Source organism: Natator depressus, chromosome 6 (assembly GCF_965152275.1).
Source record: "Natator depressus isolate rNatDep1 chromosome 6, rNatDep2.hap1, whole genome shotgun sequence".
Classification (NCBI taxonomy): domain Eukaryota; kingdom Metazoa; phylum Chordata; order Testudines; family Cheloniidae; genus Natator; species Natator depressus.
Window position 1 is genome coordinate 72806783 of NC_134239.1, and position 14146 is coordinate 72820928.

At 44.1% G+C, this 14146-nt stretch overlaps 1 protein-coding gene across 1 annotated transcript in view; it reads right to left on the bottom strand.

Moving 5' to 3' along the window:
• Positions 1–14146, bottom strand: part of EIF2AK4 (eukaryotic translation initiation factor 2 alpha kinase 4) — a 74979-nt gene that overhangs the window by 47913 nt on the left and 12920 nt on the right. Inside the window, exons 5-6 of the mRNA XM_074955720.1 lie at positions 10677–10757; positions 9979–10127 (exon numbers count right to left, since the gene is read on the bottom strand). Of these exons, the coding sequence (XP_074811821.1) occupies positions 9979–10127; positions 10677–10757 (230 nt within the window). The remainder of the gene's footprint in view (positions 1–9978; positions 10128–10676; positions 10758–14146) is intronic.

The following is a 14146-nucleotide window of genomic DNA, read 5'->3' on the forward strand; positions in this document are numbered from 1 at the left end:
TTTTCTATGGCACCCATAACTAGAGTCCTTCACAAACATGAATTTATCTTAACAAAACCCCTGTGAGGTGAGGTAGTGGCACAAAGAGATTAAGGTCAAAAGTATCCACTAATTTTGGGTGCCAATTTCAGATGACTAGGACCTGATTTTTCAGAATATTTAGTATTATAAAGAACTTGATATGTTCATAGCACAGATCCCACTGATTTCAGTTGTAGCTTTGAGTGCTCAGGTCTTCGGTAAATGAGACCCCAGGGTATCAAGTTCAGCAACCAGAAAATAAGAAACACACAATCAGTGACCACTTGGGAAAAGTGTGGTTTAAGTGACTTGCCTAGAATCATTGTGACAGGGTACTCCGAAGCACTGTGGAATGATTAAATGTGTAAATGTGATACAAATGGAGTATGAGAGAAACTCTCAACTTGTCTCCCTTGCCACAGGCTTTATACCTACTTATGCTGTACCATTTTCTTGTTCACTTTCTTTGGAAATTAAACTAGTTCCAGAGAGTGCTGACACTTGGAAATTAGTTGGAGTTGCCATGCCAACAATTAGCCAGAAGAAACAGGAATTAATTGCCCTAATTTGATTCTAGGGGATGGAAGAGAATGGTTATGCTTGGTGAGGAAAGAAGGCTCTGGGCCAATCAGCACAGGGGACGGGCCAGAAAAAAAAACAGTTTTCCTGAATTTGTGAAGAGTGGGTGGTTCAGAAAGAATGGATACCTTGCCTGTCTGGTAAGGATGAAGCTTCTGAACTGGAACTGCTAATTTATGACCTGAAGTCAGGATAGGCAGATGAAAGCCGTTTACTGGAGCAGTTATGCAGTCAATTTAAATTCTGAAAGCTGCAGGCATTCAGAATCCAGATACTGGGATGGTTAAACCTCATGAGCTGAGACCAAAGCTGGGAAGAATGCACATGGAATGCACTGGTAGTGAAGCAAATAAAAAAAACGGTAAAGGGCTTTGCACATGTCCTTTCCCAGTTGGAGGAAGAACGAATAAAATTTTTATGTAACCCTCAAGAAAGCAAGCACACACAACTGTTTTATTAAACCTAGATCCACTGATCAACAGGTCTACAAGACAGTCACAGAGGAACTTTGTGGACAAGGTAGAAATATAATCCAATTCTTCAAGGCAGCACTCAACTGCCCTTAACTATGAGACCATCCTTTCACTTCCTGCACTCCCCTGCCTCATTCACTATACACCATCCTACTTCTGCAACAAATGAGGCAGGGTCCTACAAACAGCAGCCTTCTTTAGTACACAGCCCCAATTCATCCTTACAGCAGGTCCACCCTGTGCACTGAATGAACTCAGGGGTCCTGCAGAAAAATAGCATGTGGCCACATAATTAAAGACTGTATCGTAATAGATACACACAAGGGAAATGAAATAAGGTTGCAGTAGCATTTTCTAATTTTTTGAGCGCTTGACTTTGCAATAGTAGTATTCTCGTATCATACTTTGTGTGGTTTCCTGGGTTTTTAAAAAAGCAAACTGAAAAAAACAAAATTTAATCATGGCCTCATGTTGACACCCTTTCTATCCACTGCACACACCTCTGCCACTTGAGCTAATGCAGTAACTGATAGCTCTAAGAAGTTATCCTCTACTTGGAGCAGCACAAGAGGGGGACTCGACACACCATTTCCTCATAGGTTTTACAGATATTTGCTGACAACAAAGACATGTTGAGATTCAGGAATCCTGAGTTCCACTCCAGCCTCTGGAGGGGCACATGTTTTAGTGGAAACAGACTCTTCTGCCCATTCCCCACAAAGCTGATCCCTTCTGCCATATCCCTTCCCCACCCTTGGTTCATCATCCCAGTTTCCTGGCCCAGCTAGCTCTAATCTGTCTCCTCCTCCTACCCTCACAGGCTTCCAGTCCCAGTCTCCCACTCTACTGCATTCCCAACTTCTTGTCTCAGTCTCTCCACTTCCTGGCCCATGTCTCAGTCTCCTTGCCCAACCAGTCCCAGACTCCCCTTCCCCTGCCCCCCAATCCCACTTTCTCTTCCCTTCTCCAGCCACAGTCTCCCTACATTTATCACAATCTATTCCTTTTCCCTCCTGGCTCCAGCTCTTGTCACCTCTGCATTCATATCAGACAACATCCTCCTCTACGCTGCCTAGATCACAGCACAGGGTCACTGAGAACACAGGAGAGAGACTCCCTACTTGCAATTCCAGGATCTAGCTCCATCCTGACCTGGAGCAGCAATTTCAGGGAAAGTCCAGCATTGCTCCTGTAGTGCTGGGATGGAGGGACCATGCTCAGTTGCTCTGTGCGGATAGCATATGCACAGTCTGAACAGCACTAGGAGCTGTGAGAGGCTTTATGCCTAGTGAGGATGGAGCCTTCAGAAATTTTTAGCTCCTAAAATCAAAAATATATCTTGAGATTTTTCAAAGGTTTATAACTTAGCCAAGTTTGGGCAGATTCTCTCATGGAGGCAGTAGACCAGGGGTGGGTAAACTTTTTCGCCTGAGGTCAATGTTCCCTCTAATTTTTAATAGGCCGTGTGTGCAAAGAATTTCTTCAGTGCCGCAGCCGAAGCAAAACAAAAAACAAACAAACAAAAAAAGCTGCTGCCGAAGCCAGAGTGCGCGTGGTGTTTTGTCGTGTGAGCGGGGTTTAAGATCTGTGTGCGCGCGCACACGCACACAGCTTAGAGGGAACAATGCCTGAGGGCCACATTTGGGTATGGAAATTGTATGGCAGGCCATGAATGCTCATGAAATTGGGGGTGCGGGAGAGGGTGAGGGCTCCGGGGTGGGGCCAGAAATCATAGAATCATAGACTTTAAGGTCAGAAGGGATCATTATGATCATCTAGTCTGACCTCCTGCACAACGCAGGCCAGAGAATATCACCGACCCACTCCTATAACAAACCCCTAACCTATGTCTGAGCTACTGAAGTCCTCAAATCGTGGTTTAAAGACTTCAAGGTGCAGAGAATCCTCCAGCAAGTGACCCGTGCCCCATGCTGCAGAGGAAGGCGAAAAGCCCCCGGGGCCTCTGCCAATCTGCCCTGGAGGAAAATTCCTTCCCGACCCCAAATATGGTGATCAGCTAAACCCTGAGCATGTGGGCAAGACTCACCAGCCAGACACCCAGGGCAGAATTCTCTGTAATAACTCAAATCCCACCCCATCTAACATCCCATCACAGGCCATTGGATATATCTACCGCTAATAGTCGAAGATCAATTAATTGCCAAAATTAGGCTATCCCATCTCACAAGGCACTGGTGAGACCTCACCTGGAATACTGTGTGCAGTTCTGGTCTCCCATGTTTAAGAAGGATGAATTCAAACTGGAACAGGTACAGAGAAGGGCTACTAGGATGATCCGAGGAATGGAAAACCTGTCTTATGAAAGGAGACTCAAGGAGCTTGGCTTGTTTAGCCTAACTAAAAGAAGGTTGAGGGGAGATTTGATTGCTCTCTATAAATATATCAGAGGGATAAATACTGGAGAGGGAGAGGAATTATTTAAGCTCAGTACCAATGTGGACACAAGAACAAATGGATATAAACTGGTCATTGAGAAGTTCAGACTTGAAATTAGACGATGGTTTCTAACCATCAGAGGAGTGAAGTTTTGGAATAGCCTTCCAAGGGAAGCAATGGGGGCAAAAGACCTATCTGGCTTTAAGATTAAACTCGATAAGTTTATGGAGGAGATGGTATGATGGGATAACATGATTTTGGTAGTTAATTGATCTTTAAATATTCATGGTAAATAGGCCCAATGGCCTGTGATGGGATGTTAGATGGGGTGGGATCTGAGTTACTACAGAAAATTCTTTCCTGGGTATCTGGCTGATGAATCTTGCCCATATGCTCAGGGTTTAGCTGATCGCCATATTTGGGGTCGGGAAGGAATTTTCCTCCAGGGCAGATTGGAAGAGGCCCTGGAGGTTTTTCGCCTTCCTCTGTAGCATGGGGCACGGGTCACTTGCTGGAGGATTCTCTGCTCCTTGAAGTCTTTAAACCACGATTTGAGGACTTCAGTAGCTCAGACATAGGTGAGAGATTTTTCGCAGGAGTGGGTGGTGAGATTCTGTGGCCTGCGTTGTGCAGGAGGTCAGACTAGATGATCATAATGGTCCCTTCTGACCTTAGTATCTATGAATCTACATCATCCCGTCCATAAACTTACCAAACTTAGTCTTGAAGCCAGATATGTCTTTTGCCCCCACTGGAAGGCTGTTCCAGAACTTCACTCCTCTGATGGTTAGAAACCTTCATCTAATTTCAAGTCTAAACTTCCTGATGGCCAGTTTTGTATCCATTTGTTCTTGGATCCACATTGGTACTGAGCTTAAATAATTCTTCTCCCTCCCTGGTATTTATCCCTCTGATATATTTATAGAGAGCAATGTATCACCTCTCAGCCTTCTTTTGGTTAGGCTAAACAAGCCAGGCTTTTTGAGTCTCCTTTCATAAGACAGGTTTTCCATTCCTCAGATCATCCTCGTAGCCCTTCTCTGTACCTGTTCCAGTTTGAATTCATTTTTATTAAACATGGGAGACCAGAATTGCACACAATATTCCAGATGAGGTCTCACCAGTGCCTTGTATAACAGTACTAAAACCTTATCTCATCTCTACTGGAAATACCTCGCCTGATGCATCCCAAGACAGCATTAGCTTTTTTCACGGCCACATCACATTGGCGGCTCATAGTCATCCTGTGATCAACCAATACTCCGAGGTCCTTCTCCTCCTCTGTTACTTCCAAGCGATGCGTCCCCAGTTTATAACAAAAATTCTTGTTATTAATCCCTAAATGCATGACCTTGCACTTTTCACTATTAAATTTCATCCTATTACTATTACTCCAGTTTACAAGGTCATCCAGATCTTCCTGTATGATATCCTGGTCCTTCTCTGTATTGGCAATACCTCCCAGCTTTGTGTCATCCGCAAACTTTATTAGCACATTCCCGCTTTTTGTACCAAGATCAGTAATAAAAAGATTAAATAAGATTGGTCCCAAAACCAGTCCCTGAGGAACTCCACTAGTAACCTCCTTCCAGCCTGACAGTTCACCTTTCAGTGTGACCCGTTGTAGTCTCCCCTTTAACCAGTTCCTTATCCTCCTTTCAATTTTCATATTGATCCCCATCTTTTCCAATTTAGCTAATATGAGGAGTTCAGGGTGCAGGAGGGGACTCCAGGCTGGGGCACGGGGTTGGGGTGCAGGGGGATGAGGGCTCCGGCTGGGGGTGCGGGCTGTGGCTGGGGATGCAGGAAGGTGCTCCGGGCTGGGGTCATGCAGTTCGGAGGGCAGGAGAGGGATCAGGGCTGGGTCAGGGGTGCAGGCTCCAGGTGGTGCTTACCTCAAGCAACTGCTGGAAGCAGCAGCATGTCCCCTCTCTGGCTCCTATACAGAGGCACAGCCAGGCGGCTCAGCGCGCTGCCCCATCCACAGGTGCTGCCCCTGCAGTTCTTATTGGCCGTGGTTCCCAGCCAATGGGAGCTGCGGGGGCGGCACTTGGGGTGGGGGCAGCGTGCAGAGCCCCCTGACTGCCCGTGCATAGGAGCTGGAGGGGGGCATGCCGTTGCTTCTGGGAGCCGCGCAGAGCTGGGCAAGCCCCCGGCTGGAACACTGGAGCAGGGCAAGCCACGGACCCTGCTCCCTGGCAGGAGCTTCAGGACCAGATTAAAACGTATAGAGGGCCAGATGCGTTCCTCCGGTCCGTAGTTTGCTCACCCCTGCAATAGACACATCCCTGAGAGAGGCCACTCCCTGAAAAATGTCGATGTCCTTCTCCAAAGCATGGGGGTAATAGAGGTTTTCATAGAAAAGATCACCAGATTTTAACTTTGGCAAAGCATCAGATTTTTCTCTAGCCTCATTCTCAGAAATGGCTAAGGCATTCTGGCTGAAATGTTGGGGGATCTAAATGAGATAATATGCTCAGTGAGTTTTCCCTTATGCTCTCTGCACACACTAATAGCATGAAGCACACTAGTGCTTAAGTAGTAAGGACAACAGAGTTAATGGAAACCACTGAGTAGAGGCTTTCATTTATAAAGTCAGAAGAAGTGTTCAACTATTGACGTTGCATATAAAACTTCATATCTGTCAATCAATTCCTATCTACAAGTAGTTATGAATCATTACACATGTCCAGTGACAAAGCAATGCAGAATTAATTCTAAGCACAGGGCCGGCTCTAGGTTTTTTGCTGCCCCAAGCTCCGAGACCGCAACTGACCAAGCAAAAAAAAAAAAAAAGAAGGGTGGCCGGAATGCCGCCTCTGGAATTGTGCCATCCCAAGCATGTGCTTGCTTTGCTGGTCCCTACAGCCGGTCCTGTCTAAGCCAAATCTGCACTATTTGGGACCACAGAAATATGTCAATTTGTTGTTCTTGTTTTAAAGTAGGGATGCTCAAAGCAAAAAGGCTGCATTTAGTTCTTGGCTTTAGTCCACATACTTCCTATAAATGCAAAGAGAAGACAAACCTGACCAACATCAGGTTTTCACTGACCCATTAGTAAGTCTGTAAAGCAATTTAAAGATTTAGTAGTGCTAAGCAGTATTGCTGATATGGCTGGTGAACCTACAAACAAGCAATCTTTATTCAGCAAGGGAGATGCCAAAGCAAGCTACTATGATTGTACACATTTACTTTTGCTAAAATAATTATGTAAAATTTATATGCATATTACATGCACCCTCAGTGTTACAAAGTTTGGGTACCCTCAGTTCAACTCACAGCAGAAAAAAAAACCCTACAGAAATGGAAAGCAGAATTCTGAAAATAAGTGTCACGCTACTCCCAAGATTACTGGTGTGCTGCTGAGATGACTCCATGGAGCTGCTACAGACAGACTATGGGGAACTGAATTCTCAATGCACTGTTCCCCTTAAAACTTCATTAACAGACCTAGGATTTAATTAGTGCTAGCAAATTATTTTCCAAGGGACCAACAAGCACATTTCCCCTTGGAACACTACTTCTGTCTGGCTGCTCCTTGGGCACTCGAGAAAGGTTGTGTTTAACAGTACTACCAAGTTATTCCTCCTAAGGGAGGGCTGACTAATTTACTGTGCTGATACTCATTTGCCCTATCAGATAAATACATCACGTTATTCTATTTGGTACAGTTTGAAAAGAAATCTTAAAAACAATCATAATAGTCCCATAAGAAACTGCTCACTCATAGCTAGGGCCTCATGGATTCTGTGATGCTGTAGTGGCGGAATTTAAAATGGAATCCCCTCCATGCCTTGAAATCCACCTCCTGCTGTAAAATCTCAGCTTTCATTATTTAAAGATATGTTTCTAGCCCTTCATGGTGATGAGGATAACCATAAAAACACATGCTGAGTGTAAGGGCTTGTCTTCACGTACAGCGCTGCAGCTGCGGTACTTTAGGCTATGTCTGCACTGCCACTTTCGTCACTAAAACTTTTGTTCCTCAGGGTTGAGAAAAAATACCCCCCGAACGAGAAAAGTTTTAGTGACAAAAAGCATCAGTGTGGACACCGCTTCGTCAGCGGGACGAAGCTACTGCCCCTCACTGGACGCGGGTTTATTTTGTTGCCAGGAGACCTCTCCCCCAGTGACAAAGGGCGAACACATAGTGCACCTTACAGCGGCACAGCCAGGCCTTTGTAAGGTATGCAATGTAGAAACAGCCTTAGTGAAGATGTTACTGTGCCAACAGGAGAACTTCTCCTGTCAGCATAGTTAATCCACCTCCCTGAGACACGGTAGATATGTTGGCAGGAGAAGCTCTCCCGCCGACATAGCGCTGTCTACACGGGGGGTTAGGTCAGTATAACTACATTGCTTCGGTGTGTGGATTTTTCACACCCCTGAGCAACGTAGTTATACCGACTGTAGTGTAGACCTGGCCTTAGTCAATGTAATGTCTGAATTTGCACAGGCAGAAAAAAATAGCTCAGAGGTGTGAACTGCCCCATTCATTTAATTGGTCTGTTAATGCTAAAACCCAGAGATGACAATTTACGTCATCATGTAACTAGATCACTGCTAGTCATTTTGGCAGAAACATTCAGCAAATGTAACTATCCTAAACCCAAACTACCTCCACAGCTCCCAAGGCAGAAAATAGTAAAATAACATGGAGTTACTATATTGGCTATTATTAATTCTCGTATTAAATATTTATATAATTACAGTTCATATGGCAACACCCATTGTTTCATGTTCTCTGTGTGTATATATCTTCCTACTGTATTTTCCACTACATGCACCCGATGAAGTGGGTTTTAGTCCACGAAAGCGTATGCCCAAATAAATTTGTTAGTCTCTAAGGTGCCACAAGTACTCCTGGAATGATCCCAGACCTGCAACACTATGCGGTCCCACCAGTCTGTGCTTGTTTCCTGGGCCCCGAATCGGGGTTCCATGGCATGAGCCTGCCCCATTGCCACCAGGATGGCCAAATTGCCAGGGCCCGTGCTTTGAGAGAAGTCTGTGTCCATATCCTCATCACTCTCGTCACCGCACTGCCGTCACCTCCTCGCCTGCTTTTGCAGGTTCTGGTTCTGCATATGCTGCATGACAATGCGCGAGGTGTTTACAATGCTCATAACTGCCGCGGTGATCTGAGCGGGCTCCATGCTTGCTGTGGTATGGCGTCTGCAGGAGAGCAGAGTTGCAGGGGAAGCGGTGGTTGGATGACCAGTTTTGCAGACCTACTGCACTGTCTGCTGGCAGGACACAAAAGCTGAGCGGGCTGCACGCTTGCCATGGTATGGCGAGACAACAGCAGCCGTGCAGAGTGGCAGCGGAAGCAACCCTGCGAGACCACCAGGAGAGCAGAGTGACAGCGGAAGCGGTGGATGACGATGGTCATATAGAGGACCTGCAAGGTGGATTCATAGCAGCAGGAGAGCAGAGTGGCAGCGGAAGCGGTCGTTCGATGACGATGGTTTGCAGCCCTACTGCACCATGTGCTGAAAGCAGTATGGCGCCCGCACAGAAAAAAGGCGCAAAACGATTGTCTGCCGTTGCTTTCACGGAGGGAGGGGTGACTGACGACATGGGGCAAAAATATTGTCGCGGGTGGTTTTGGGTACATGAGGCATTGGGAGCTTAACCCAGAATTCCAATGGGCGGCGGAGAATGTGGGCTAGCTACCCACAGTGCAACGCTCCGAAAGTCGACGCTAGCCTCGGAACTGTGGAGGCACTCCGCCGACTTAATGCGCTTAATGGGGACACACACAATTGACTGTATAAAACTGCTTTCTAAAAAATCGACTTCTATAAATTCGACCTAATTTTGTAGTGTAGACATAGGAAGACAGCACCGCATCAATTCACATTCAGAAGGTTTTTCTCATAGCCACAAAGGACAGAAATATATATTTTTAATTTAAACTGATAGATAAGCCTCGCACACACAAGAAAGTTTTCTACTTATCACTATCATGTTAAGCACTCCCAACTTAAACAAAGCTTATAAATAGTGTTGGCAGAATTCAATTTTTATAATTTCGACAGATAATATCAATGTTTATCCTCAAGCATTTTTTCTAGATTTATTGATTTAAATTTTCAATTGCAGGAAATTATGGGGAGGAGATTAGACAATGGGGGGGCGGTCAGACAATAATTACTTAATGACAGTAATCACTGAGATTCAAAAGGTTAAAGCTTTATAACCATTAAAATATAAACTGTCAACATCATGTCAAAATATAATATCCTTAAATCAATCTAATAAGTTCTCAAGCAGCATTTTTCTTACTTTGCCTACCTGTTTACATCTATTATCACTGACAAAAATATTTTTTCATGTGTGTGGGTGCGCGCACAGTGAAACAGATTATTAGATTCTTAACAGTAAAGGCCGATAATCCTTCCAAGCCTAATTATAAAGTATTGCATGATGCCCAAAGCACTTTAAAATCTAATATTTACCAAATAGTAAAAAACCCTAACCACATCCAAAATGAAACAATACATACTTTGAACGCCCAGTGGAATTTGTGCGATGTTTATTGTTCCCTCCATGTTCCAGTGCACCTCCATTTAAACCGGAAGCAGATTTGTGCCCTACAGTGTCTCTTTTGAAAGAATTTTCTTGGCTTGTAAAAGTGGCAATTTCCAAACGTTCCTGGGAATAGGTGAAAGAAACAAACAAGTAAAGGGATTGCTTCTGTCCTCAAAATGTATGGATTAACTTCACTATGTATCCTGTAAAGTCACCTCGGTAAGGAAATGGTAGGTTTCCACAAGGAGTACATATTTGAAGTTGGGGAAGAAGACTGAGAATCGGAAGGTTTCAGCATTATGCACTGGCAAGCACATAAAGACATTTCATGTTGAAATTGAAGATTATAGATTAGTTTTATTTAATCTGTTTGATATCTTTCACTTGGATAAATTAATACAGAGTGTCAGTGCCCTGAAAAGATGCCAATACAGTAAGATAGATAAAATTCAGTATATACCAAATTAACTTCAGAAGCAACAGCTACACTTCAAGAACAAAAATCATTACTTAAATTTATGAATACCCATCAAAAATATTTCATCAAGAAAATTAAGAAAGCATGTGATACAAATGTATTCATTTTATTCTCCTTAGTATTTATAATCATGTGCTATACTGCTTACAGCAAATATTACAAAGTGTTCTTGCACATTAGGTTAAAAACAATACCTGTTTTGCCATTTCTTTCTTTTTTCTTCCTTCTCTCTTCTCCTCCTCCCTTCTCTGAATCTCATCAAGAATTTCACGTTGCTGAAATACATTTTACTGCTATCAGAAACACAAACACAAAACAATCTTCATTTTTATTTTTGAGAAAAAAGCTAGAGTATTGATTTTTCAAGGATTTTAAAAAGGATCTACTGATCCCAGATGCATAAATAATTCAGTAAAACCAGTTTCTTAGCTACTTCAAGGGAATTATAACAATTCCATGTTGAAAGAGAACAGGAGTAGTAACAAAAGGAAAATTACTTCCAAAGACATAGCCTCTTAATCATAGAACCATAGAATATCAGGGTTGGAAGGGACCTCAGGGGGTCATCTAGTCCAACCCCCTGCTCAAAGCAGGACCAATTCCCAACTAAATCATCCCAGCCAGCACTTTGTCAAGCCTGACCTTAAAAATATCTAAGGAAGCAGATTCCACCACCTCCCTAGGTAAGGCATTCCAGTGCTTCACCACCCTCCTAATGAAAAAGTTTTTCCTAATATTCAACCTAAACCTCCCTCACTGCAACTTGGGATCATTACTCCTTGTTCTGTCATCTGCTACCACTGAGAACGGTCTAGATCCATCCTCTTTAAAACCCCCTTTCAGGTAGCTGAAAGCAGCTATCAAATCCCCCCTCATTCTTCTCTTCCGCAGACTAAATAATCCCAGTTCCCTCAGCCTCTCCTCATGAGTCATGTGTTCCAGTCCCCTACTCATTTTTGTTGCCCTCCTCTGGACGCTTTCCAATTTTTCCACATCCTTCTTGTAGTGTGGGGCCCAAAACTGGACACAGTACTCCAGATGAGGCCTCACCAATGTCAAATAGAGGGGAACAATCACGTCCCTTGATCTGCTGGTAATGCCCCTATTTATACAGCCCAAAATGCCGTTAGCCTTCTTGGCAACAAGGGCACGCTGCTGACTCATATCCAGCTTCTCATCCACCCTAGGTCCTTTTCTGCAGAACCGCTGCCTAGCTGCTCAGTCCCTAGTCTGTAACAGTGCATGGGATTCTTCTGTCCTAAGTGCAGGACTCTGCACTTCTCCTTGTTGAACCTCATCAGATTTCTTTTGGCCCAATCCTCTAATTTGTCTAGGTCCTTCTGTATCCTATCCCTACCCTCCAGCATATCTACCACTCCTCACAGTTTAGTGTCATCTGCAAACTTGCTGAGGGCGCAGTCCACGCCATCCTCCAGATCATTAATGAAGATATTGAACAAAACTGGCCCCAGGACTGACCTTTGGGGCACTCCACTTGATACCGGCTGCCAACTAGACATGGAGCCATTGATCACTACCAGTTGAGCCCGACGATCTAGCCAGCTTTCTATCCACCTTATAGTCCATTCATCCAGCCCATACTTCTTTAACTTGCTGGCAAGAATACTGTAGGAGACCGTATCAAAAGCTTTGCTGAAGTCAAGGAACAATATGTCCACTGCTTTCCCCTTATCCACAGAGCCAGTTATCTCGTCATAGAAGGTAATTAGATTAGTCAGGCATGACTTGCCCTTGGTGAATCCATGCTGACTGTTCCTGATCACTTTCCTCTCCTATAAGTGCTTCAGAATTGATTCCTTTAGGATCTGCTCCATGATTTTTCCAGGGACTGAGGTGAGGCTGACTGGCCTGTAGTTCCCCAGATCCTCCTCCTTCCCTTTTTTAAAGATGTGTACTACATTAGCCTTTTTCCAGTCATCTGGGACCTCCCCCAATCGCCATGAGTTTTAAAAGATAATGGCCAATGGCTCTTGTTAAGGTTCCTCCCCACTCTGAACTCTAGGGTACAGATGTGGGGACCTGCATGAAAACCTCCTAAGCTTACTTTTACCAGCTTAGGTTAAAACTTCCCCAAGGTACAAATTAATTTTATCCTTTGTCCTTGGAATATCCACTGCCACCACCAAACTCTAACTGGGTTTACTGGGAAACGCCGTTTGGACACATCTTACCCCCCAAAATCCTCCCAACCCTTGCACCCCACTTCCTGGGAAAGGTTTGGTAAAAATCCTCACCAATTTGCATAGGTGACCACAGACCCAAACCCTTGGATCTGAGAACAATGAAAAAGCATTCAGTTTTCTTACAAGAAGACTTTTAATAGAAATAGAAGTAAATAGAAGTAAAGGAATCCCCCCTGTAAAATCAGGATGGTAGATACCTTACAGGGTAATTAGATTCAAAACATAGAGAATCCCTCTAGGCAAAACCTTAAGTTACAAAAAAGACACACAGACAGAAATAGTCATTCTATTCAGCACAATTCTTTTCTCAGCCATTTAAAGAAATCATAATCTAACACATACCTAGCTAGATTACTTACTAAAGTTCTAAGACTCCATTCCTGGTCTATCCCCAGCAAAAGCAGCATATAGACAGACACACAGACCCCTTGTTTCTCTCCCTCCTCCCAGCTTTTGAAAGTATCTTGTCTCCTCATTGGTCATTTTGGTCAGGTGCCAGCGAGGTTACCTTTAGCTTCTTAACCCTTTACAGGTGAGAGGATTTTTCCTCTGGCCAGGAGGGATTTTAAAGGGGTTTACCCTTCCCTTTATATTTATGACAGCTCTGCAATCACATCCGCGAATTCCTTTAGCACCCTCGGGTGCAGCGCATCCAGCCCCATGAACTTGTGCTCATCCAGCTTTTCTAAATAGTCCCGAACCACTTCTTTCTCCACAGAGGGCTGGTCACCTCCTCCCCATGCTGTGCTGCCCAGTGCAGTAGTCTGGGAGCTGACCTTGTTCGTGAAGACAGAGGCAAAAAAAGCATTGAGTACATTAGCTTTTTCCACATCCTCTGTCACTAGGTTGCCTCCCTCATTCACTAAGGGGCCCACACTTTCCTTGGCTTTCTTCTTGTTGCAAACATACCTGAAGAAACCCTTCTTGTTACTCTGAACATCTCTTGCTAGCTGCAACTCCAAGTGTGATTTGGCCTTCCTGATTTCACTCCTGCATGCCTGAGCAATATTTTTATATTCCTCCCTGGAGGTCATTTGTCCAATCTTCCATTTATTGTAAGCTTCTTTTTTGCATTTAAGATCAGCAAGGATTTCACTGTTAAGCCAAGCTGGTCGCCTGCCATATTTACTATTCTTTCTACACATCAGGATGGTTTGTTCCTGTAACCTCAATAAGGATTCTTTAAAAGACAGCCAGGTCTCCTGGCCTCGTTTCCCCCCTTCTCCTTTAATGATGCTAAGAAAAGAAGTTTTAGAAACAGATTAATTATACTCCAAAACAGAGGTACTGCAGGTATGTAGGGAGATGTGGTATGAAGACAAGACCAGTATCTAGGGTATCTGGTGTTCTGGTCTGAGCTAACACAGCGACTCCCTTTGTAGTTGAAGATGAAATGCACTTCAAATATTTATATGGTCACACTTATAAATAAAACTTTATATAGAAAATGGTTTACAATG